Below are 27,295 nucleotides of genomic sequence, written 5' to 3' on the forward strand. Positions count from 1 at the left end.
CGCCATCGAAGAATCACTCGAAATTAGTAGTACCCAGTCTACCCATAGGGTAGAATATGTTACCAGGGGTTTGTCACGTTTCATCCCGTATACATAGCCACAAGATTTGTCCTGACTTAGAGGGCTTATGCATTTATAATACATACGCCCTCAAAAAGGACCTGTCATCATCAATAAAGATGTTTATTTACAATATTGGGCACATGTAAGCGATATTTCTAAGTCAAGCTAATGGAATTTAAATGAAGGTAAGCTTTCTAAGATAAGGTTACTCAGTCCATTTTGGCACCTCCAAGACCCATTGACGCATTCAACATAAAGTATAATTAAGTAATACTGAATACAAACCACGAGGTTTGTCATCTTTCGCTTGAAAAAGGATGACAGCCCTGAGGCCCAAAATTATATATTAATCTGGGCAGCAGGAAGAGATCTTTTAAAATGTTTCGACAATAAGATGTTATCAGATGTTTTCTGGAACAGTGGTATTTTGTTGTTTTAGACAGTTTTTTTTATACCTTTTAGGTCGTATCTTTTCAGGTCACTAAACTAACTTTTCAGCAAAGAATTGACTTCAGAAGCAATTGAACAAAAAGATCCGTTTAACAAAAAATGAGGAATAAATTCAGCACGTGAGCATTCAAGTAATTTGCTACAATGTGTACACGTTTCACTGAGCAAAACGTCAAATATCAGAAGTAATACTATCACTAGCATCCTTGAAATAAAATTCTCAAAATTGACTCAGTTTTAATGTCATATCACTATTTTTTTTTGTCAAAATCAACTTAATGGCGCTTCTGGATCGTATGCGTCCTTTGGTTGAAGTGTCTCGCTGCCAAACATATGTCAGCTGCATTAATCCCAGAAGTCATACTTGCAAGATCACTGAAACTACTAGAGTCACATACGTCTATTGTATAATCAAATAAAAACCTCGATAAGAGTTTTTTTAAAATTTTTTTTAATGGTTTAATCATGTTGTTGGGAGTTCAAAATTATCCTAATGGAATATACATTGGAAGTTAGATTTTGGTATGAGATTAAATTACTCGATTTATTATTTTTCCATCCGCCTCAACCCGCCTCTTTATTTCCGGAGGCCACTCGGTGTATATATAATGAGGCTTCAAAGAGTGCGGCGACTGACATTTGATTTCGACAATGTGGAGTAGGATGAAGAGATCTTGCCAGCGCGCCTTCTTTGGCACGGTGCTCAAATGCTTCACAGTTTTCCTTCTGGCGTATATCTGCTGTTCTTCCACTCCGAAGCAAACAAGCGAGGTTGAGGAAGGAAGGAGTTATATAAACGCCCAAAAATCTGTTTTAAAACAGCTCGGACGACAAATTCAGTATCCCACTTGTCTACCAAACTTGGAAGATAAGGATCAAAACGATGTGACCAAGCGTAGCAGGCTTAAAACATCTGAAGTCAATGTTTGGAAGAAAGATTTCCATTCTCCAGACGCGGGTAAGAGAAATTCATTTTCCTTGTTTTCGATTTAGTTTTAAATACCTCCCACCACTTTTCTTTTGAATAAAAAAGAAACAAATTAAAATTTGATTTCAGTCCGTAGTGCTAACATGATTCCCAGAGCCTGATTTCACGTTGTGGTCAATTATCTGCACGGAAGGCCTTTAATCCATTCCGCGCTTTTTTAAAGAGAATTGTCACCCCAAACTTTCGTGATATGAGAAATTTAATGTCTGTTGTTTTCGGATTGATAAAAATGCCGTTTTGGACTTTGGTTGAGTTAGGTATTATTTTCAGAAAGGCAACAGCTGCTAAGGTTTTCGGGAAATAGACAAAAAAAGCCCCTAATAAATTTTAGAAGACTCAAGTTCCCCTAGCACGAATGACCGAACAGATGAAAGTTTTATAGCGCAGCCTAAACTCAACCTTCAACGTTAAAAGCACTCTGGATAGCCTAACACAGCGTTCAATATAAGCGATTTTGAGTTCGAACTGAAATCCTTTACCTTGAACTTGTTCCGCTCTATTAGTGTCCCGGATATCATGAACTCTCAATTTCTCGAAACAATTTTCGTTTCCCTTGGAGGTTTCCACTGACAGCATCTCAACGGTTTATACTTTCAGCTTTCTTAAATACATTACGTCTTCTTCGTCTAGAAACAGAAGTCAATTTGTTGAACGAAACATTAACACTGTTTTGATAAGAAATCACATTGAGAAGGAAGGTCCCAATTAGTGTATGCTAATGTCACTTCAATGTTGTTGTCACTGCATCTCGTGACCATGTCCTAACCGCAGTTATGGCACAATTAAAACTTGCTGTTCTCAGAGGGTCCTTAGGACTATGGGTTCCAATTAATTCAATGCAACATGTTTTGTTTTTATGTACATTATCTATAAAGTTTCACCAATAAGAGTTGTAGTCTGTGCAGCTCCATATGCTCATTACCGGTACTTGGTAATCAAATGGTGATCAGCAAAATTTAGAAATAATTGAAAGTTTCCTTTTTCAAATTTTTATGCATTTTTCGCCAGCCTTAAGAGCAGGGCGAATGAGATGGAGTATATTTGTCAAAAGTGTGGTTTTCCGCTGGATGAGGAACGAATGAAGCGGAAAACGTTTTTCTCACATACGGCTGGGAGTCTGAGTACACGTTTGTGGGGGGTTTCAGGTCACGTGGCTTGTGCAAGGTTCAGTTTTTGTTTTGCCATCCACCATTACCTGACATGCCCCACCCACCCACCCGTGAAGTATTTTAAGAACGTATTAAGTTGCAGTGAATTTATTCTCTAGCCACCCTTTTGCGCCGTTGTAAGGCAGCTATGTTGTTATGTTAATAAAGGCCAGGCTGCATGGTTCGGCTTCGCATGGCCCCCAGCGGTGTGTGAGAACTAGAGATAAATCATCGCTCAGTTACACGTTTCCACGGTTTAGTTGACTCCCGGATTTCTTTACAAAAGATTAGTTTGTTCATTACCTTTCCGTGTGGTCGCGAGCACAGTAATCGATCAAGAATTGAACTTAATTGGCGCAATTTCCAAAATCAAATTACAATCGAAGACGTGCTTATATAACGAGCGATGAAAATAATCCAGATGTCGGGTTTGCAGTTCATCATTGATTTGAAGATTTTGCACCACCCAATCAGCGAATTAGATGAAAAACCAAACCCAATTGGGAAGATCCTGAAGGGGGGTAAAATACCATTTTCAAGCCTAAATTTTTCTCAAATCCCATTTCCCAGCCAAATCTCAGTTCAGTCTCATTACCCAGTCCCAGTGACCCAAATCCAAATTTTCCCAACGAAAACTAGGAAAATCCTAGTTTCTATTTAACTCCTACAGGATCCTCAGCCGTGATCTTGCCAGACGCATTTTTCCGCGCCTGGCACCGTTCATTATTAACAGTTTGGCCCATTGTTCTATGGTTCGTTTTATGATTGCCATAGTGAACTGTTTATTTTTCGACACTCTATTGACAACTGCATTAGAAAAGTTAGCCTGTGTTCGGCTCCAATGGACGGCAGCACACAAGTTATAGAAGGCTGCATTTCGGATTCTAGCAAAGCTAAGGAGCTCAAGAAGAGAGATCAAAAGCAGTTCCTGTTCAGTAAGCGCTATTTTTGTTTTGGGTTCTGTCTCGGGCAGTTGGATTTTGACACGACCTTTTACGAGATCTGATTCAAACTCAAACAACTTTTGTTTCTCGAGCGATCTTTTTTATCAGTACTGGTCATGGGCCTAACAAAGTATAGTAAAACGCCTCTAAAATAAAAGGAAAATATTTGGTCGGTGTTCTACTGGGTATCTGAAACATTTGTGAAAGCTTGGGAAAACTACGAAAGGGTGTCGCAATACACTCTCGTAGTTTCGTTACCCATTGCATTTCTCATTCTCCCAAACTACCATTAATTCGTGTTGCTAATTAACGTAGCAGGAACAGAGAAAATGTTTCCTTTTTCTAAAGTTAAAATGCTTCTGTTTAAATGTTAATTCTAGGTAGTAAGGTCAAAAGGATGCGACGAAATATCAACCCAACTCCACTGAAAGACAATTCTATTTTGTCACGGTCCTCGGCGGATAACAGTGCGGATATGATTACGACAGCCATTCTAATACAATCGTCCACACCAACGGTGCCACTTCTGTCTACTCCGTCACTCGCTCCTCCGCCATCAAATTTGCTGGATAACATTACATCACCCATTCCCGTACAGTCGCCCAAACCAGCGATGAGTGATGAAGACGTAAACATCACCATGCACTGCCAAAGTTACTGGTTTTCCTGCAGACGGCGGTGCACGCAAAAAAGAGAACTGGGAGGAACAGAAGAAAGACTTCAGTGTTTCTGTGACCGCAACTGTGTTTTTTTCAAAGACTGCTGCGCGGACTTTGACCAATATTGTTCCTCGTCCGGGATATCAGAAGTAGATACAAACAACCCGGATGACAATGGCCTGTGGGAGTGTATCTCTAGACATGGCTCCTTCAGCAAAGCTGCTGGCATATGGATGATTTCCTCGTGTCCAAGAAAGTGGACTCAGGTTGATATTAAGGAACGTTGCGGTAGAGATTTAATTCCTTCGTACGACAATCTAAAAGATAACGTGCCTGTTATCGACGGGGAAGGGAAAACGTTTAAAAATCGTTACTGTGCGCAATGTCATGGCTTAAATCTTACTGATCTGACATTTTATAATTTTGAACTCGACTGTGACGTCCCAGTACCAAAAGAGTACGAACGAAAAGAAATATTGAGCTTCGTTTCCGCTTTCTGTGACCGTCCTTTATGGCGTCCTCCAGTGCAAGCGACACGCAGGTATTGTCATAGGGTCCGACCTAATCTTAATTGTGATGACAATTCCCTTGATCCAAACGTGCAACAAAAATGTCTTAACGGATCTTTGAGACTTGTATACCAGACAGGTGGTTCAGATAAGACGACATTTTTCAATCCATACTGCGCTCTTTGTAGTCATTTAACAACGACTGAACTGAGATGTGGCCCAGGACCATCTACTACTGCAAAAGACGGGACACTCGCAAAGCCCTTCTCTCTTGTCATGGATCTTGACTTTTCTAATCAGGATCATCGCTGGAGAGAAACGTCAAAAGTCCGTGGACTGAAGGTAACTTGCCGTCATCGCTATGTTTATGATTTTCATCTTGAAGTGTGCCGTCCCGGCATTGCACCCTCTGACGTCGCCACTGTCCGCGAGAAAACCTTCATCGTCAGTGTTTGGATGCGTTCCAATGTCGAGGCCTTGTCACCTTGGTGGCCTCTGATAACTAAAGTAAACTTTAAGGAAGCAATGGCGAAAGAGTTAAAGATGAACAAGTCTCTGATTTCTAACATCTCTATCGGAAATCCTTCGGGTCCCGTCTCCACTGTAGTGTTCAACATCAACATTAACCCCACGAAACAGACGAACGTCTCTACCCAATCTCTCCAAACTGCCATGAGTTCTCTTTCAATTATTCTAAACTATGCAAACTTTACTTTCTTTAAAGTTACCGTGAAACCCTTTCACTGTGCTAAAGTTCAAACTTTCACGCCAAATGAATATATTAAGTCTGAAGGAAGCGCAGTACGAGTTTGGAAAACAGGAGAAATATTTCAAGAAGCGGACTATTACACGGACGAAACGGAATGGTTAAACGGATCCTTAGTTCCTATCGGTAACCTTACAGTCTGCAAACAGCCGCGATTAAACTGTTCTGGGGTTTTAGTTGGGTTAAACGAGAGCGAATACATTATGTTACCAAACGGCTCACTTTATCGAAAAGATTCCCGTGAAATCTTCGAACCAGAAAGGTTTCTCATGAACAATGATACCATCTGGGTTTGTGCACAGTTTTCTTCAAGTTACGAAGTAAATGGAAGCATTGATCATCCGAGTAAAACAGATGGTGACTTTGCCTTAGTGGTTATTACCTATGTTGGACTTTCCCTGTCCATTGTAAGCTTTGTCTTAGTCTTGTTAACTTATTCATTATTTAAAGAACTTCGTACTGTACCTGGAATTAATCTCATGAATCTCTCTTTGTCACATTTACTAGTTGATTTGGTTTATCTTGCAACAGGCTATGTTGAAGCCAAAGTTCCATGCACAATTATTGCCATTTTGTTGCACTATTTTTTCCTAGTTTCTTTTGTGTGGATGTCAATCATCGCCTTAGAAACTTGGAAGGCATTCTCTAAAACCCGCATCAAACACAGAAATTCAAGCGGAGGGAAGCAACGTTCCATTTCATCGCGAAGAATTGCAGTGGGTTGGCTTCCTGCCTTTGTAATTGTCGTCATGTGTATTGCTCTTGACCAGTCCAACGCGGTTGGCTTTCACTATGGCGGTATAAAGGGGTGTTGGATAAACAATTCAATTGCAAATTTGTTTTCCTTTGTATTACCAGTTGCTCTTTCCATTTCATTTAATACAGTATTTTTCGTCTTGACTGCAAACGCCATCAGGAAAACAAGCAAGGTGGCGCAGAGAGCGACACATGAAACGGTGAAACGTAAAACTGCTGTGGTGTTTTTAAAGATCTTCATCTTGATGGGCTTTACTTGGATATTCGGATTTTTAAAGGTTCTGGTTTCTCATTATTTTGAATACCCGTTTATCATATTCACCACTCTTCAGGGACTGTACGTGGCGCTGGCATTTGTGTTTACATCGAGAGTCAAACAAATGTATCGCTCTCTCTTGTGTAAAGCGAAGACCAATTCGGGTACTGGGAGAGAAGATACGCGACTGTAAACGGCAAACAATTGTTTCCCTTATTTTTGGTCCGAATCCATCATAGTTAGTAGAGAAGAATCTGAATCCATGTAGTCACAAAAAGGGACATTAAGTATCAGGATAAACATTGTATAGATAAATCATTTAAATGTAATTTAAAAGAAGAGGTTTGATAACGGATATCTCTGAACTTGCTCATCAGATTAATGCAGCCCTATGATAGTAGACTTCGTTTGTTGTTAGTGCTTTGAACTTTAATGGTGGAATCAAAAATTAGTACCACTCAACTGAGTTATATTGGAAATTATATAGTATGTCGAATTATTCTCTCATTTTGATTTGTTCTTACTTATGATCAATTGGAGGAAGACGCATATATGAAGGCATTAACATTTTTTTCTATTTCTTCATTATATAAAACAAATAGATTCCATGTTGCAATGCGTCTGTTCAGTAATAGATCACAGAGGACGTCAAAATGTGTTAAGAACATCAGCGGCACACTCGGCTATGGGCTATCGACTATCGCCTCGTGTGCACATTTTGACGTCATCTGTTATCAATTTAACAAATTGACGTCAGTTTTTTATGCGTCTGTCCTCTTATTGATGATAAATTGCGTCATGACATTGTCAAAGTGGCTGTGGAACCACGAGCCGCAGGCAATTTAGTAATTGGCAATTGTTTGTGTTCATTTCACTAGCAAAGCAGAAATATTCAAACCGATTGTTGACTGGTACAATTAATATCTATTTCAAGTTTTGATTCCAGTTGTTTACGTATCTCGTCTCTAGAACAAAAATAAGGTTATACATCCATCACCAGCCACTATGCCTGTTTGACACGGCTCGTGTTTGACATGATTGGACAGTAAATCTCTCTCACAGAAAGTAGATAGTCTCTTGGATGCTAATTTGTCTATCCATCAGTCAAATTTTAGAGCATGTTTACTCGATCGTCGATGTTGACATGTATACCATTCATGAAGAAATGCTCACTCTGGTCGAACTGCGTAGAATACAGAAGAAATGTAGTGTGAAAAACAAAAAAAATTAAAAAATTAAGCAATCTGAATTTTTTGCTTGAAGTAAGCTTATTTTAAAATTCAAAATAATTAAATCACGGGTTTCGAATTTAAGATACGAGCACCGCCAGAATTTCAATGTGTACATAAAAAAAAATACAATACAGAAACAGCCTACCTTAGGCTTGCCTTGGACTCTAGAAGGAGGGAAAGCGAGAGGAAAACCAACAAATTCTCTAACCAAGAAAAAAAAGCTATGAGCCACGTCTGGTAAACACGATCTGACTTCCTGACTTTGACTTGTAACAATTCTTTGACCTCGCCGGCCGCGCTGTGGTGACCAATACATGATCACAGTCATACCTCTCTCAGCTTTCATCTACGTGTGAGCAAAGCCCTAGGCAAAATACTTCATATTTACAAAAGCGAAACACATGAACCAAAATGGCCGCGCTCAACTTTAAAGGTCTTTGAGAAACTCGTACCCAGGCTCTCCATGTTATCGGCCAAAAGTTTACATCTGAGTGAGTGAACATTTGCATATTTTGCCCCATACTAATAGTCTTTTCTACGCTTCGCGGATCCACGACTAAAAATCATTGTACGTAAATATGTACCAGACATGCTAAAAAGGGAAAGGAGAAACAGTTTCAATTCTGGCTACACCTAAAGTACTTTCAACTCGAAGTATGTACCTTTTATACGGATATAAGGAGGAAATATAAAAATGAACATAATGGCTCATATTTAAGAGTGGATGCCTATAAAAATCGACCTAAATCGCCTATCAATGGCACAAGTGGAAAAATTGATTTCGCTTTCATTTTGCCCATAGATAGGTCCTAGTAAGAAAAGAAACGGACCATAGTTAGTTTCTGCTAATACAGCTTTCTTTGGTGGAAATATGCCAAAAACGATTTCGCCCCGACTGGGCTGAAAATCTACTTCCGGTTTTGCTGAATTTTCCGAATATTTGACTGCTTCGCGCTCCGCAGAACAGCTACTTGAGAATATTTCAAAGGAATCTATATTTAGTTCAGGTCTTCGTGGTATGACTGAGCGAGAAATAAAATAAATCGAAGTTAGTTTTGAGCCCGAAACGAGATCAAACAGACACGCAAAATTTTACAACGTGTTGCAACCGAATTATTGCATTAAAACATCGCCATATTTTTCTATGGGCTACAACTTTAAATACCATAAAAACACTTTCTACGGGTTAAACATACACCCACCTGTTAGGATATCAAAAGATATCTCTAGGCAAATGATTTTAAGTCGCCCGCCTTGGCCTGTGTTTCTCATAGATTTTGCCCAAAATCCGCCGTTGGAATGTAAACAATTGCGTGACTCGGATAGTCACTCTCGAGTAAATATTCGTTTCCAACAATCCGATGAAAGCAATTTTCGAAACGTTTTGTGGATAAAATAATGGAAAATGTGTGTTTTTTATTTGTTTAAGTTAGTATAAATATAGGCATATTTTTCATTTGCATTGCAACATCCACGACATCCCTGATAAAGAACGTGACTACAGTGCTCCGGGAAATGATTCAGGTGAATAATTTTTAACACTTGTTTATTTCCACAAGATGGCTCAGTTATTAATTTCACTGATAAGTTACAAAACAGTGGCAGTTTTAGCCAATCCTCTAAGGTTTATGGCAATTGAATCATTCACTGACAAATAAATGCAAGTGGAAATACCATAAATTCTATAAACTACTAACTGCGTGACGGCATCTCAACTCTTCTAGCTGTGTACAAAATTTGTTCTTACACAATATTCTCAAACTCAGCTAGAAAACCCGAAATTTCTTGAATTGAATTAGCCGAGGAGAAAATTGCGTTTGCGTTTCAATCATACTGGGTAAAAAAAATCCATCTTTTCCTCTTTGGTTGTTTGATAAATTAAGTGACAGTATTAACGCTATAATCTATTCATCGCTAGTTCAACTTCACGTGCAGATCGTTATCTGATATTCGATCAAACTTAGTTTTCTATCGAGCCATTCGTACACCACCAAAGTAGACCAGACATGCGAAGTACAAGCGTGAACGCGCTGCTCTAATCTTTGATTACTACTAGTTAATAATAACTTGCTTGTTACTTGGGCTTCCGGGAAGGCTTGGTGGGTCATAGTGTCAGGCGTTCCTAGCGGAGCGGCGCGAAAACTGGGGATGATAAATAACAACAGTCACAAAACTAAGCAACTGTATGATGCTCAGAACGAACACCTCAGATGTTGAAGAAATTAGGGATCAAAAAAGGAGACGCAATGAGGTACCTGGCATTCATCGTCCGAATCGTCCATGTTTGTGTTGAAAAACAGAGTGCTGTAAAGCGCCGTGACGCAATTGGCGGGAAAGAAGAGGAGCCTGCACTCATTGTAGTCAGTTAAATGAATACCCAACGCTCCCTACCCCGCCCCCACCGACTCCCCTATCCCCAATAATATCTTTTCATATTTCGAGCTGATACCAGTTTATTTTTGTTTATTCTAGTTTTGAAAATTTGATTTTATATATTTTTCTCATAATTATTATAATTATTCGATCAGTTCCGGAATGTTCCATGTTCCATAATCCTTATTTTATCGACGGCCCAAAATAGGTTGGCCGCCAAAACAGTTTGGGGTTTAGCCTAACCCTAAGTTTTAAGACTAAAGGAAAAAAAAACATCTGTCAAGATAGTATTATTGAGCAGTTCAGTTGTTTGAAAAGAAACATTCGCACACAATAAACTATATGTACAGCACGTCCGTAATACATCAGTCAATTCCAGCAGTGCCCATCCCCCCCCACCCCCGGGCAATCGCGGGGCATTTGCTCACGTTGTCAGTCCCGGGAGTGGGGCATTCGCAATTTTATCGCGGCCCGGGGACTGGGCATTTGCGTACCCCGGGGCGACCCTCGGGCATTTGACACACGTGTTTTCGAAAGTGCCATGGATGAGTTCATCGGGAAAGACGAGGCATTTGTCGAGCAATGGCTTATCCGTCAGGGACTAGAGAAACTTGTAGATGTTTTTAAAGGTATGTTTTCTCAATTTGAGATATTTCTTAATTACTTGTAAGCATATAAATATAAGCGACAAGGTGAACAATACTTTGTTTATCACAAAACAATCACCGACGTGAACACGACTATTTCGCATTTCGCATTCAAAACTAGCCTAGCATTTTTTAAATTCATGAAAGTGGAGTTTAAATACTTAGGGTTTGCGAAATCAAATGATGCGATCTTTAAGACAGATCTTGAAAACTGTTAAAAACAAAATATAAAGAATTAAATATAATCAAAATCAACTAACACGTATTGTTGTCCTTGAAGTCTTACCGTTGCATTAAAAGACTGAACAGTTGGACGTTTTATTCGCTGAATAATAAAACAAACTGCAGAGGTGTTGGAAGGCGACGATCCCGGGGGCGGGGCAGTTGCCCTCTGTTTTCGCCCCCACCCTGGGGCATTTAGACAGCTTATGTGTCCCCAATCCGTCAAGCACAGTAATTGTTCAAATTAATAGCTTACCGAGACACTGGCACTGTTGATGTCTCTTATTTATGATTTAAACTTTTAGGATTTGTTTAGTTTACTTTTTCTGACTTTTTAGAAGGAGAAAAGGCACCAAATGTCGACAAGCTGCCTGGTACAAATAAAAACGAAGACGGTTCCGCTCAAAGTTCGAGCAATAAGTGCAAAAATTATTTACGAAAAATCTACTCATAGCAAGGTAACTTTTGGAATACTATTTAAGCAACTCACTCTAGTTAATTTCTCTAAGTGACCCCGCGATTAAATTCTCAAGCATTCTCGAGAAAGTTAAAGTCAAATCTCGTAAGAATGCTTCAAGCGTGTGTTGCTGTGTTTTTAACTAACGCGAAACGTCTGTTTTAATTGAAATACCGATGGATAACTTCAAGTTCAATTTTCTCTCCCGGGGTCAGCTTGAGAGCTTTAGTCTCAATAAGTTCTTCTTTACTGTGTTCAAAATATAACCATGCTATGAGGTTTTTTGGTAACTTAATTTTTGCCATTATTGCTCGAATGTTCTGCGGAAATCATCTTAACCGGGAATCGATCCGTCGAAATCAACAAATACAAATTTAATCACTGTAGCGTTCCTTCAGATCACGTAAAGCTACAAACCAACAATATCGACTTGTTATTACGCTTAACAAATGAACTTAGAACGATTTTCTTTCTAGAGCCCGTTAATTGTTCTCGTGATTAAAATGATCAGAGAAAGAACGACAGCTTAAAAACGACATGGCGGTAACACCCGAACTCCAAGTGAATTGCTTTTAATTGGCGTTTTTAATTAACGAAATTTCTAAAGCGATGCCTTTCAAATTATTAAAGCTGAAAGTGGTCGATTATGTGCTTCTTTTTTCACCCAAATGTTCTAAGATAACCATTTACAGTTTGTTGGAAACGAATTATATAGTCAGGGTTACCGCCCGCGTCACGCAATTGTTTACATTCCCACGGCGGTTCCGGGGAAAATTTAAGAAAAACACAGGCCAAGGCGGGCGACTTAAAACCATTTGCCCAGAGATGTTTTTTGATTTTCAAACAGGTGGGTGTATAGTTAACCCGTAGAAAGTGTTTTTGTGGCATTTAAAGTTATAGCCCATAGGAAAATATGATGATATTTTAGTGCTATAATTCGTTTGCAACACATTGTAAAATTTTGCGTTTCTGTTCGATCTCGTTTCGGGCTCAAACGGAACCTCGATTTGTTTTATTTTTCACTCAGTCATACCATGAAGACCTGAGCTGAATATAAAAATCATTGAAAGATTCTCAAGTAGCTGTTGTGCGACGCGCGAAGCAATCAAATTTTCAGAAAATTCAGCATAACCGGAAGTGGATTTTGAGCTCAACCGGGGCGAAATCGTTTTTCGCAAATTTCTACCAAACAAAGCTGCATTAGCAGAAACTAACTGTGGTCCGTTTGTTCTCTAGCTAGGGCCAATCTATATGCAAAAAATGAGCAAAATCGATTTTTCGACTTGTGCCGATGTTTTGGTCCATATTTGTGGGCAGTGGCTCTTAACTTTTTATGGCACATAGAAATTCCGTTTGGCAAAATGAGTAGTGATTATTGAACGCAGTTAATTTTATTTCAACCTAAGTCAAAGTAAGAGTCACGAACTTAAGTAAGATGACTGAGTAAGAATTCGAAATTTGTTTTCAATTACGGTTCTTTTTGTGCGAGAGACAGCATTTATTAGCATCAACCGTATAAAAAACTACACAACTCATATTTTAAGGGTTACTTACTTATGTTTAAAAGAGAAAGAGATAATTAAGTATTCTTTAACTTTATATAACTCAGCGATGTTCCAGATGTAGATACAGTTTATAAACTGTGTTAGCTTGAAAATGAAGTGTAAGTAGGAACAAAATTCTCCGTAACATTAAAAGGGACATAAAAACATCACTTTTGGTCTTGTATTTAATAATCCGAAAGTGATAATTCCTGTCAGTTCTATTCAAAGGTATGTATCCCACATTCCGTCAGTACACCAAGCTTCTTCCAGTAAACGTCGAATGTATGACACTCCGTGGTGTTTTTCTACATTCTCTTCAAAACAAAGGTTCATAACTTCATGCACCTGAGGAAAAATCAACTTAAAATTAGCGAAAAATATTTAATGTGTAAAAATCAAGACAATCGTAGCCACTGACAAAACAGCCGTTGTGCTCATACTTTGACAGTTTTTTTAAGGGCTAATCAACAGCTAGAGGATACGGGATTCATTTTTAAAAAACTCAACACAAGGTAGGTATCTTTAGATATCCTGTGAGACTAGAGACTAATGACACGTACAGTAATGCATCATCCTTTTCTGAACTACAAACAGTGACATCTATTTACCTTGTAGTCACTGGAGCCATGGCAGTTTTCTAATAAGGTAGCTAGCAACTGTCCAAATTGCTCAATATCTTTGCTACAGTTACTCTGTTCGTCGACCGCCCCGTTGCCATAGGCACCGGCTTTCTTCAAATTGGACGCTCGAGAAAATCCACCCAAGACTGCTCTTATAGGGGGAAGCTACAGAAAAGGTATTGTTCGAGTAAGAATAGGTTGTGTTTAGAAAAAGAGCAAAAAAAATGCGAGAAATATAGTTGAAATATTTCCCGCTTGACGGGACATGTTATTTCTTCTAGGCCCTCTATGTTATAGTAGTTATATAATCTTACTTAGTTTAGTTTTATATTTGTTCCGAAATGCACAGTTTTACTTTGTTATTTTGTTTTCTTGGCGCACCTGTGAACTAATGTTCATGGGACGTACCGTTACCATAGCTAAGTGTGCGACCAAGTAAAATAAACTATGTCTTTGTCTATGCACAACACTTTTGAATCAGTGCTTCACGAACTAAAATTGTCCGTAAGGTCAAATAAGCTTATTAAGTGACGGATGAGTTGAACATTGCCAGTAATATTGGCGAGAAACTCTCACCCCGAGAATCATTTCACTTCCCACTGAATCCAAGCCAAGCAAAGTTAGTCGATGTATATCCGTACAAGTCAGGATCAAGTCATCGCGAATTTTTATATTCGTCACAATGGCACGGGATAAAATATAAATCCTTTTGCCCAAAAATGAAAGAAATTAGGATATGCCAAAGACCTTACTTTGAAACGCCTCATAATCTAATTGCAGTTACATACTGCCGAGAGAAATTTAAAAAAGTATACCGACAAAAAAAATTGAGGGGAAAAACACAAAACATGAAATAGCAAATCAGTTTACTTACTCTTGGGCACTGACCAATCAGAATATTGCTTGTTGAAATGTTGTTATGGAGTATCCCAAGATCCTGTAGTCGTTCTATGGCGCTGATGACGTCATAGGCAATAGCACACACTGCATCGAAGTTAAGAACAGTTCCTTTCTCGCAAAGGAAATCTTCCAATGTTGAACTTGACACAAAATCGTAGCAAATAAGACTTAAAGAAAGAAAGAAGAAATCGAAAAAAAACAAAATGAATTAGTTAGTATAGTGTATTGAGCTTAAACTTCTCCGTCTGTTTGTGACTTAACCATGTCTGTAACAGATTCTTGCTTCTTTTAGTTTTTTTCCGCGCGCCTAGTCACGAAATTAATACGCATTCACGTGGATGAACAATTAGAGCTACCCAGTTTCAACATTTTATAACTGGATGCCTGTAGAAGACGAGCTCCGCCATTTGCTATTAGATTCTATTCACTTTCCTGCTCCTTTCCAACTGTTTGTAAAGCACCAATGACTTGTCACTCAAGAAGATCTCAAATGATTCTTAACCTCGAAACTTTCTACTATACTGTTGATTGTCGACGTTAGTAGACCAGATTCACATTTTGCTTTCTGAATCTGACCCTAGTCGAAAAATGGAAAGAGTAGCGCTTCACTACACTAAAGCTTAACTAACGAACACCCCGCTTAAGATATAAATAACATACAAACTAAAGGAACTTACAAACTGTTTGAGTGTAACGCACGAATATGCTCTTTCCCATGTTCAAGTTTTTGGTCGCAAGCTGGAGAGCAACGAATAATGATTAAACGTAAACAGATATCCTGTGGGAGATTTAACAGAACATACAGCATAAGGGCTCTGTACAATTTCCCCTTGCCTCCCCTCTGGCTCTGTAAATCCATATGTCGCCGCAAAGATCGAATGAGCTTGATGGTAAAAGAGCATGGTTTACCTCTACAAGATGTCAAGCCTTCCCACCATCATGCACCTGGCTCGAGAGAATACTCACAGTTACAGTTTACATAAGTACAGGCTTGCTAAATAGATTTAGTAGACGGTTGCTTGCCTTTGGAGTGCCAGCGATAATGAAGTAGATTGGCATGCGGCTCTACACCACAAGACAGGCTCTGTACTATATCAGCCTCTCGATGCCATTCTTCTTTCAATTCTTTCTCAAAGTATTTCAGAAGCACCATACTTAAAATGTTTCCTTCTTCGCACCAAGCTGTAACATAACCCTGAAACAACGAAAGACAATAGCTTTTAAAATTCTCAATAAATGGCTTAGTGTTCATTTAAATTTTCAGTTATCATTTATCTCTCCATTCATTCATTGATTCATTCACTCATTGATGTATTGATTGATTTATTCAGTCAGTCAGTCAGTCAGTCTCTCCTCCACTTCATGCTGAACAAATTTTTAAGTGTATTATCACTGTGTCGTTTTCCAAGGCTTACTGTTCTACAAGAATAACATTCTCTTAGGCACTCACTGTTGAACGGTTTCCTGCAGTGTCGTCTTGGAGTATGTTAACTTCTTCAATCAGCCTCAGCTCGACATGAACTTGTCTGCTCTCTTGTTCCGGTGTTCCCACTGCTTTGGGTAATTGCGAAGGACTGGAACTGACGTTGGATTGAGCAGTGTTGTCACCATGATTTCTCAGTCGAGCAACCGACTGATTTTCATCTTAAAATGGATAAAGAAAAACAAAAGTTCTTTAGAATTGTTCACAAAGACCCATGAAATATAGCTGGCAGTTAATTATATCCCTTAAAAGAATTGCCGGTTTACAGTCTAGTGTTGTAGTACTGTGAAAGTTTCTTCCTCCTGTCTTCTGCGGTCAACAGCTCCGCGGCATTAAACCTTCAAATTAGGATCAAATAAAGCCTTCAGTTATATGCAAAACAAGTCGAATACTTCAGCGCACTCTTTTCGTTCATGGATTGTCAGCTTGTTTCGATTCGTAGCTCTAATGAATAGGGAGTTTAAGAAACCACCACGGCGACGCCGAGGACAACGTCGGTTAAAAAATGAAGTTATATTTTACCTACGAATCTCGCGATATCCTAGAGTCATGTAGTTTGTTTCTCACTGTCAAAATTACCTCGAAACTGAATATGGAACACAGTATTCAATTCTGAATATAAATTTAAAAAATTAGCCGTTGTCGTTCACGTTCTCCAGACAACGCAGAATTTCGTCATTTCACGTTGTTGTTTTGCAGAGGACGGCAAAGAAATGTACCAAGAATTATAACACACGTGCACAGCCATTGTTTCGCTCCTTAAACCTTTTGTTTAGCGACGTTCCTGTTGCCGTTGTCGTCGTGGTTTCGTTAAACTCCCGAATACCTGGAAGTTTAGGGATTATACCATATTGCTAGGCAGGCACCATGACCTCATTTGTTTGCAGTTCAATGAAGAAAGAGTGCAATAACTTTCTTAGGTTTTATGACAGTATTAGTGTTCCTTGGAGTGCGTATGAAATACAAAAGATACGACTAATCGCTAAACTAATAAACTCGCTCAGTTACAAAAAAGGTCATCTACTTTTACCATTTGCACACGAGCTAGTCACTTGTTCTATGCGTTACATGAAATAAATACAGCTTTAATTTTTTTTTTATTTTAGCTTTTTAAAGGACTGGTTCAACCTACCTGCCCCTCGGCCGTTTATCGTCTTTATAACGAAACCAGTGACTTTTTTTCTCCTCTGGGTTAAGCTTCGTTTGGCCCTCTCGGTGGAAAACGTGTACAGAATTGGATTGAGGGAAGAGTTGAGTGGAAGAACAAACACTGCTATCCACACATAAGCAATTTTGTCTGGATCGTCAAAATTTCCAGTCAGAGATAAAATGTTGATTATAATTATTGGCATCCAACAGCAAAAGTCTGTCATCACAATGAAGACAAGCCGCTTGGCCATGGCGGATTCTTTGTTTAAATTTGTCGATCGCACAGCTCGGGACGAGCGCTTTACTGTCCAAAACATTGTAATGTAGGCGACGAGGATAAACATGAAAGAAACGAAATTTAAACCGACGAAAAAGACAACAGAATATTCCCATCCCACTGGTCTTCCTTCAGACAGCTGAAGAGGAAGGCAAACGGCAGAGCGGCTGTAGAAACCAAAGTGACCGCTGTTGTCGTAAAAGTAGTCGAACCCTGCGATGGGAATTACAGATATGACGACACCAAATATCCACACTACTATACATGCAAAAGAGGCAGTTTTGAAAGTAAGGCGCTTGAACTTGAAAGGGAAGACGATACAGAGAAATCTGTCCATTGTAATAATGGTTAGAATCAGCACAGATACTTCACTGGAGAGCATGGAAAGAACTCCGACAATTTGGCACCCCAGCCCAGATCTCCAATCGATGTCATGCTTAAAGTATTCCCCTCGCCATCTGACGTCCATAATTGCGATTGTCAATAGATACACCCCCATCAACATATCGGCAACTGCCAAATTTGTCAGCAAAAAAGAATGAACCCTGTTCTCTTCCTTATCAATGATCCGCCATATTATAACAAGGAGGTTACCGAGGAAGGCAAGGATTCCGAGAATCCAAATACAAATCTGGACAGTTTTGTTTTTCATGAGGTCGTCACAGCTTGAGAATTCATCGACTGGAGACTCACAGTCAACTCCTACGATTGATTTCTCGGCATAGCAGCAGAGAATGAAGCGATCGAGTTTCCTGTGTGAAAATTGCGAGAAATATCAATTCACTTTATTGCTTTGAGATGATACACCATATAACAGCTAGCCGTATACATTTATTTCAATGTTAGTTCAAATAACTCTGTGTATTTCTTGCCACTTTCAGTTTCTAGCTGGAGCTGACACAATTTTTTTACGTGCCACTGTTGTTAAATTCATTCTTCTGTACTAAAAGGGTAACATGATAGAGATAAACTGAATCGAGTGCATAACAGACATTACTCACACATATTTCAGATTGGTCAATTCACCAAATGCATCTGAAGGTACTTTAGCGAGTTTGTTTCTGTCCAGATACCTGTGTGGAAAAATGATGAGAGTTTTTTTTAAAATCAAAACTGCACGCCAATTAAACGTTCCTGTTATTACTGCACCATAGCTATTTTATTAAAAGTTATTCTTTTAACAATATATTTTACCTACATCACATCACCTACGATACAATACATTTCACTACATTCCTAAGTTATCTACACTGGTATTCCTTAATTTACTTACATAGTTAATTGCTAAGCGCGAAAAAAAGACTTTGTATCCCTCCTAAAACTTGAACACATGATCTTTGCGATTAAGATTCCTTTTAACTTTTTCCATCATCCTTTAGATTATCCTGTGCATATTTTTGTTCTAATAACGTTTCCGCAACTACAAAAGAGGCACACTATACTAACCTTCAATTTTTTTGTGTGTTTTGTTTTTCAATCTGGCCAGCACATTTTTCACACGAAACTATACATTGTCAAAATTATCGAAACATTATCTCTCGCAACATAACGTACTTACAGGTATTCCAACGAGATCAATCCTCGAAAAGTGTCCTTCGAAACTTCAGTCAGTTCATTGCTGCTTAGATTCCTGACAAAAAGACGACATTTAACCAGGAAAATTAGAACGCAGTTACGCAGAAAAACAGACCATGTTACCACCTGAGTTGATCGCCTAATAAACAACTTAGAGACATTTTAATTGCTTGCCCAGCAGAACTGGAGGGAAACCAAAAACCAACAGTAGTCAAGAATGGGTTAAACATTATATACTCACAATAACTTCAGTTGTGACAGAGCTCCAAACAGGCCATCTGGTAATGTCGTGAGCTTGTTTTCCTGGAGGTACCTTAGTAACAGTAAACAAATATTTCACATTCGGATATGAATGTGAGGGTACATTGCAATCAGGGAAGGCATATAATTAAACGATTTCTGCAGGGAGCGTGACCGGGGATCCTGTCGTATGCTTTTACTTGGAGGTCTGAACGCTTTAACACGGTATGTATGGCAAAAGTTAGTCCATATTTGATTAATTTCATTATCGTTCCACGGGAGTAATGGTTAACTGTCATGGTACATTGATCGCACTTTTACTCCCTTTTCCCTTTTAAATTAACCATTTTACGAACGAGTTATTCGGTAAACTCAATTGATCAACTACGCCGTCGAAAGAAACGATCTTTTAAATCAAATGGACACGAGTTTAGTAACGACACAAAAGTCGAATGTACTCACAAGTGGTTCATGTTGCTACTGTTTCCAAACACTCCATATTCCAACTCATTTAATTGATTTGAACGCAAGCCCCTTAAAGAAATAGAAATGCAAAAAATTGCGTTCAATTCAACACTCTCGTAAACTTCAACGAAATTACAAACATTAACTGTGAAATTTTAAGCACTCACAAAACTTCTAACTGAAGCAGTCCATCCAATAATCCACTAACGGCTTTGCGAAGAAGGTTTGCTCCTAAATCACTGAAAAAAATCAAACGTTCCATTAAGACTAGGTAAGACAACTTCTAATAAATACAACCTCTCCCAAACAAGCCTTCGCTGCATTTAATTAAATAATTTAATCCATTTGAAATTAGGTGTATGAAGAAACGTTATAAAAATAACAACTTGTACAAATACTTACAGGACGCGTAAACTAGGAAGTCCACTGAACGCCCCAACAGGGAGGGCACGAATAAAGTTAAAATCCAGTCTCCTGGAAAAACAAGAAACCTAGTAAAAAATAAGAAACCGAAAAAATCGAACTGTCTGTGATGGTGTAATCTGCAATCGAACAGCTATCACTAAGATCAGCATATATCCTAACACATTCAGTATGGTGGATTCTGATATACAGAGGATTTCTCGAACCCGCGATCTTGCGCACTTCGGATAACTCGGACCAAACGTCGTTTCCCTCTCACCAGTTGAACATTAATTGAAATGTTATCCCAAATTTCTCGAAACACCCGATATTTGAGAGGTTTCCTAGAGGTTCGGAAAATCGGAGTTATAAAGTAATTCCAGGTTTAATTAAACGGCGAAACCTCCATTAAGATGGTTACAACAACAAGATTTCTATTAAATCTAAAAATTCAATGTCTACACACATAGAATAACATTAACACTGTCTAAAATGTATGCATCTTATAAGGCATTGAGGTTAATTATAGTACGGAGAAGTAGGTTTGACACTTTCATCAAAAAGCCTGAAAAATTAATAAAAACTTCAAAAGTCAGGCACCTTCCTAACTCGAGATCCACGATTACAAAGGTCAAGTGTTAAAATGACAAAGCCTGAAGCTAGAAAGTTATACAGATACCACAGTCAAATGTCACCGCATTTGTTGTCTGTTGTTGATGTTGCCGTAGTTGTTGCTAGCGTTGATATCTACTGTTGGATACTTACAGAGTCTTGACGAACGTTACATTATGGAAAGACTCTTCATCAAGGTGAATGAGAACATTGAAACTCATATCGCTGCAGGGAAAGAAAGAAAGTGCGTTTATTAACCTTACTGACAAGAATCCTTGTTGTTCATACAAAAGCACAACAAGAGCCAATGAGGAGCACAGCCCAAGTACACAAAGGAGCCAATGAGGAGCGCAGCCCAAGTACACAAAGGAGCCAATGAGGAGCGCAGTCCAAGTACACACAAATTCAGTCCCGATTATCAAGGTATCGCTTTTATCATGATGTGAAAATAACCCTAATAATTCACTTCCCCCCCCCCCCAAATTTTGCATAAACTATTATTGTAAAATGCTGTTGGGAATATGCAGACCTGCAAAGAGCATTTCACAACAAAAGTTTGCGTTATATTGGGGGGCAAATAGAACGAATTATGGGGAATTGGAAAATAGATAAACACGACTGATTTATGATTCACGTGAATCCCGAGATTTAGTTCTTTCTTTTAAGGAAAACAAAAACCACTCTTAACTGAAAACATCAATCAACTCACATATATTCCAGTTTCGGGAGGTCTGCAAAATCCTTCTCCCGTAGCTGGGAGATCCGGTTTTGCTGGAAATGCCTGGTGAACAGGTGACATTACATTAGAAACACCTTAAAAATACCTAGGAACTATGAAATCATGGCTTTTAAAACAAGGACACGTGCTGTATTGAAATTAACCAAAGCCTTAAGCTTGACACCAGCCACAGCTAGTATAAATAAATCAATCAAAAGCGAGAGAAGAAAAGTAAAAGTTGTGACTTCTTTGTTCTTTACATACACTGCTCCAGTGTTGAAAGGAAGGTTTCTCGGAACAGTAAGCAAATCCTCTCCAGTGACCAGAATCTTCTTGCGTTGATTTTCGCCAAACTCTTTGCATTCGCAGCTCGACGGACACCCTAAAAGCAAATTCCCTCGTCAGAGTGTAGTAATCATAACTTATCCTCAATTAACACTGATAACGTTAGATAAACGGAGGCAAGTTGGAAGGTTGTAAGGTTGTAGAAGAAGACCAGTAAAAGGATTGTCACAAGACGGTCAAAACTTCAATTGCCAGCTGACAACGAGGTCTTCCGACTAATGTCTAAGAAATAATAAAAATTACAAACAACGCTTGGCTGTGATTCAGAAAGAATGTACGAAAAATAGTTGATAAATGGTTGAAATTTCATGTTCAAGCAACCCTTAAATATTGAAACGTGTTAATTATCCATCCCCAAGGTAAATGGATCTCCTCCTTAAAGCTTGGAAAATTGTGATGCTTATCCTAAGATGACGTTATTTTTACCTTGTTGACGCAGACAAGACGATTCTGAATACTCAAGAGCTGAAAAATGAAAGAATGAACCAATAGACCACTTTCGGTATATTAAAATTCAGCTTGGCAGCGAGGCCTAGAGGACACAAACAAAGGAAACTGAATGACCATGTTTATTCATTTCTTTTGTTTGTGTCCTCTAGGCCTCACTATCAAGCTGAATTTTCATAGATCGAAAGTGGTCTATTACAAAGTCATTGTAGTAGTCATCTTTAAACATTCTACGAGTTAAGAAGAGTTTAGTATTTATTACATTTATTATACGACTGAGAAAATTAATGAAAATTGCGATGAAAAAAGCAGGCCAATTTATCGTTAATTCTTAATTTGCACTGAAGTGCAAATTAACGAGCGCGCGTTCGCAATTTTCTCGGTCATATTATAAATGAGTAATCGTGATTGGCTGAGAGCAGGCCATTTAATTTTGTAATTGAATCAAAATAACAGCGCTCCCCTTAGTCGCAGCTTAAACGAGAAGTTCTACTTATTTTCTGGGACGTATAGTTTCTGATAAAATATGTCTCAGGTTTGCTAAGAATACTCTGGTAAAACCTATAAGTTATGTCATTTTGTTTGTTAAAATGGTCATGTATATGAAGACATGATTGATCATCGCAGTTATGCACACAACTTAAGCCGTTGGGAGATTAAAGCCTGAAAAAAAAAAATTCAGGCTTTAATTTCATAACTGCTTAAGTTGTGTGCATAACTGCGATGATCAATCATATCTTCATATCTTTCTCCGCAGTTCAAATATATGATATTTTATATATTCATTTTTATGGTCATGTATAGTTTGCTTTCATGGAATAATGACCTATATTCAGTTTCCAAGGCGCTTTCACAAGGTGCCAAAAGTGTAAAACTAGAAGGTAGCTCAGGTATTTCTCGGCTGACAGGTGAAAACGTGGGATGCCCCTGTCCCTTTTGTGGCAGGTTCGAATTTAAGGCTTCCCAACTTTTTTATCAGGAAATACAAGCTAATGCAAATACAAGCTATTGCTAAACATACAGAACTTCGCATACCACCAACAGCGTAATAGAGGGCCTTAAACCTTGCTTTGTGCAAATTTCCATTACAAGAAAGGACAATCGTAAAATGATTTGACGACGAGACTAAGATAGGAGGATACATATAGCCACAGAATCTGCCTTTTATGGGTGCTGTCTTGTCGCGCCCATCAAAAATCTGAAGAAAACAGTTTTCGCACATGGGATGATCCTTGAGTCGGAATTCTTGGAATTTCAGGTTAATGACGTAACCAGATGGGACGGTGATGTACCACGTGCAGAACATGTCATCAAGATAATATCCAGGAAATGATGGAGAGAAGAAATATCCTGACATGTTGAATAAGTTCTCACTGCAAGCTGAAATAGCAAGTATAAAAATATTTAATCCGTTAATCCCCAATATACATGCAAATTCTCCATGCATGAACTGTCTTCACATTGTTGCTTTAATTGTGTTAATTAAGGAAACTCTTCATCTGAAAGTAAACAAGGGCGCTTTCACTAAGTTTATCAAACAATCAGAAAATAAAGAATTAAGGCCCGGCCAAACGATATCAACATTTCAACTCAACATGACGCAACACTGATGGGTCCAACATGTTGCACGCGATTGGCCACCCTGTTGCGATGTGTTGCGACGTGTTGCGACATCTTGGGTGTTGTTGGCTCAAATTTGAAAATGGTCAAATTTTTCATGGAACATTTGTGGATGTTGCATGATGCTGTAGTCGTTTGGCTAGGTTCGTGCAACAATTTTGCACCCAGGCATGTGCACTAGTTCGATTTTCAATGCCCAACATGTCGCAACACGTCGCAACAGGGTGGCCAAACGCACGCAACATGTTGCACCCAACAATGTTGCGATATGTTGTGCTGAAATGTTGCGATCGTTTGGCCGGAGCTTGCCAATGCTGGGCCAACGATGTTGCGATATGTTGTGTTGATATGTTGTGATCGTTTGGCCGGGGCTTTATTCTAACCCGGGAGATCGCACTAGTCCCCTCGACCAATCACAAACGATTTATCCACTCGCATTCGATTGGTTCATAAACAATGGAATTACGTAGTGCACGGGGTCAGAACATACAAAATGAATTTTTATGAGAAATACCACCTCTATCGCTTCGTTGTCGCAAGTGATCGAGCAACTTTCAATGGCGAATATTTCCCGCAAAATTCATCAGCAGCAATACAATCAAGTGAGCTTATGTTACAGCTTAAAAATGCGCCGAGCCGTAAAACCACCCCTTGAATAATCGGAAATCTACGAAGAAGAAGCACAACTAAGTTATTTTTGTTACCTTGTTTGGCCGACAGTGGCTCGTGTTTACAATATCTCTCTCCGTCAATGTACAGTCCAGTCAATGCTATTAAGTCATTACTCTTCTCTGCTTCACCTTTTATCGATACCTATCGGTACAAATCAAATGTATGAATGAGTAGTTCTTGAATTACTCAGACCGCGGTCTTAGTATAACTTTACCTGAAACTTCGAAATAGAGCTCAATGGAACTTGGCCATAAATCCAGTTCGAACCAGTTTCCTTTTTAGAAACCCAAACTGGCATTTCTCGACCGTTGTCTGCTATCTGATAAATTGTCAGTGCTTTTTCTCCAGGTCCCTTCAACATGTAACGAAACCTTAAGCATTTGCTGTGCCCATAGTGTGATCTGCTGTATACTGGGCTCACAAGAACAGCGGTCTGGTTAAAGCCAGTTGCGTTGGTATCTATGAGAAGTCGGTCACCTAAACAAATCAAACAGTCTGAGTTTGAAAGATCATTATGACTGCCAAATCACTTCATTGTGAATGGCTGAGGGCAAGAAAATCATTATTTAGTTTTTAATTTGTACTGCAATACAAATAAACGTGGGCACGTTTGCAATTTTCTCAGTCACATGATAAATTAGTAATCGAATGAAAGCTCGTTCAATTAAAAAATTTACACCACGATTTAAAAATTTTTTCAAATCGTACTCGCCGAAAGTCTCGAGCAATTTAGAGACCACATTCAAATATCAGTCGCACTGCAAATCCTTTACTGCACTAACATTCATTTGATTACCAAAACTAATTGGATTGACAAGAAAGAGGAAGTAAGAAAAGTTTGTTAATGGATAGCAAAAACAAACAACCCAGCATCAAATAAGGAGCTGTAAATAAATAAGGACCCGGTAAGAGTTAAATACTACATGGGCTTAGTATGCGCTTTGAGCAACATAGCTTACCTTGACGAACCAAATGCAAAAAGTTAGCGAGTGAAGTAACAATGTTTCACGAGATGAATAACGAATTTTATTACTTTCAGCATTTCATACAAATTGAATTAACTAAATTTAAACATGTAGAGATACCTGAGAGTAGATTCAGATTATGATTCTAATAAATTGTTAACTTCTATTTTTTAGTTTTTCTCATTTTCAGATCTTCAGACAGATTTTACAAGAGAAGCGTTCGAAATATTGGCAAACTTCTTAGGTTACTTGATCTTCTCAAGCTGTGATAGTATCGCCTGCTGCATGTTCACAGGATTAATTATTCTACTCAATTTTCGGAAACGCTAAGGTAGCCCACTGAAATTCGCCTTTAGTTCGGTTCTCAAACCTGAACTACATTACTTTCCATAATTACTCGCCTTTTCTATCGTTGCAAGTTCGAAACCATTGTACCGTAACGTTTTTCTTCAATCCTTGTTTAACTATTTCCCACGCCTTTGCGTTTCCTGCCTCATGACCACATCCATATGACATGCGCAGTACCTCCTCTGCGATTATTGGATACGTCCACTCATTGAAGCCACTCAATTTTACAAGGTCATTGGACTCAGTTTTGTTTGTTGCTCTGAAGCCTATAGTCGTAGTTCCTATGCCTTAGGAGAGACATGTTGCTTATTAAGCCAGATTAACCAAATATATATGTAAATTTTTATGTTTGTTATCTCTTTCTGTTAGCTAATTCCTAAATTAGCAATTAACTTCAAGAAACAATGTCAAGATGAAAACGAGTCTGACAAAACCACCAACGTAAAACAAACGTAATTCTTCGTTACCTCCAATCCCCACATCAAGTGAGTCTGCTCGAAACTCATTTGATTGATAATTTCTTTCGCCATCTTTGAAGGATGCCAAGAGCCCGCGCTCACCTTCCCATACCACACAAACGTGATGCCACATGTCGTCTGTCACGCCCATTGAGATATTGCTGTGTAAAAAGAATTATAAACATGTCTGTTAGTGTGAGTGAATTAGTGATTGAATAAATTCTCCATATTTATTTTGTTATTCTGTTGCAACTTGCAGGTGTGGTGAAACATAACTGTGTTAAACAACAAAAAAACAAACGGCTGTTATAACCTTGCCTCATCCTGCCCCTATTATCACGATACATCAATTCCAAAGCTCAAAGAAAATCTAACAATCCGATCCCCCACATTTTAAAGGCAGTAACGAAAATAAATGGACAGTAGTTACAGACAGCATTCACTTAATAATCATAGAATAAATTTTCATTATATCACTTAAAACAGTGTAAGAAAATAATTTGATACCTTCTTATGCTGCCAAATAGAATTTCAAAACTGCGGCTATGAAAGTAAAGCCCCAGCACCAGCGTAACATTTTGCTCTATAGAGGCGGCGACTTCATATTCGATGAAAAAGCCACTGTGTTTCGTCTTCAACCAGAAGCAGATGGTAAAGTCGCTACCACGCCATGGGAAATGTGGGAATGACACGTAGCCACCACTGATGTCGGGAAGATGAATCTCGTAGTTGCCTGAGTCAAAGATTCCAAACAACACAACCCAAAACTCGAACATAAGCATAATAAAGAACCATTTGAAATAAATATTTCTTTCAATGTTTGAGAGTGGCTCACAACATTTAGATCTTACGACTAGAGAGGAAAAAGTGTTCAGTATTTGCTCGAAAGGTGCTCCAGAAGATTTGTCATATGACATACTGCTTTCACGTTATTTTGCTGTTTCAAACACTTGCAGTTTTGTAAAAAGCAAATTGTCGGGCTGCA

General features: G+C 38.7%; 2 protein-coding genes across 2 annotated transcripts in view; one reads left to right on the plus strand and one right to left on the minus strand.

Annotated features, from left to right (window-relative positions):
* Positions 1-982: 982 nt before the first annotated feature.
* Positions 983-6,929, plus strand: LOC145478413 (uncharacterized). The gene is made up of 2 exons (XM_081456444.1): positions 983-1,471; positions 3,974-6,929. Exons 1-2 carry the CDS (start codon positions 1,165-1,167, stop codon positions 6,730-6,732), a joined length of 3,066 nt encoding a protein of 1,021 aa, XP_081312570.1. The 5' UTR covers positions 983-1,164; the 3' UTR covers positions 6,733-6,929.
* A 5,924-nt stretch (positions 6,930-12,853) lies between these two features.
* Positions 12,854-27,295, minus strand: part of LOC145488435 (uncharacterized) — a 64,760-nt gene continuing 50,318 nt past the window's right edge. Inside the window, exons 46-68 of the mRNA XM_081467343.1 lie at positions 26,818-27,043; positions 26,320-26,471; positions 25,906-26,139; positions 24,754-25,016; positions 24,572-24,680; positions 23,283-23,627; positions 22,227-22,265; positions 21,720-21,837; positions 21,447-21,518; positions 20,891-20,962; positions 20,126-20,197; positions 19,891-19,962; positions 19,721-19,792; positions 19,260-19,331; positions 19,002-19,073; positions 18,445-18,516; positions 17,150-18,195; positions 15,985-16,178; positions 15,558-15,729; positions 15,212-15,272; positions 14,509-14,701; positions 13,623-13,799; positions 12,854-13,359 (exon numbers count right to left, since the gene is read on the minus strand). Coding sequence (XP_081323469.1) covers positions 13,237-13,359; positions 13,623-13,799; positions 14,509-14,701; positions 15,212-15,272; positions 15,558-15,729; positions 15,985-16,178; positions 17,150-18,195; positions 18,445-18,516; positions 19,002-19,073; positions 19,260-19,331; positions 19,721-19,792; positions 19,891-19,962; positions 20,126-20,197; positions 20,891-20,962; positions 21,447-21,518; positions 21,720-21,837; positions 22,227-22,265; positions 23,283-23,627; positions 24,572-24,680; positions 24,754-25,016; positions 25,906-26,139; positions 26,320-26,471; positions 26,818-27,043 — 4,028 coding nt within the window. The 3' untranslated portion in view covers positions 12,854-13,236. The remainder of the gene's footprint in view (positions 13,360-13,622; positions 13,800-14,508; positions 14,702-15,211; positions 15,273-15,557; positions 15,730-15,984; positions 16,179-17,149; positions 18,196-18,444; positions 18,517-19,001; positions 19,074-19,259; positions 19,332-19,720; positions 19,793-19,890; positions 19,963-20,125; positions 20,198-20,890; positions 20,963-21,446; positions 21,519-21,719; positions 21,838-22,226; positions 22,266-23,282; positions 23,628-24,571; positions 24,681-24,753; positions 25,017-25,905; positions 26,140-26,319; positions 26,472-26,817; positions 27,044-27,295) is intronic.

Source organism: Orbicella franksi, chromosome 1 (assembly GCF_964199315.1).
Source record: "Orbicella franksi chromosome 1, jaOrbFran1.1, whole genome shotgun sequence".
Lineage (NCBI taxonomy): Eukaryota > Metazoa > Cnidaria > Anthozoa > Scleractinia > Merulinidae > Orbicella > Orbicella franksi.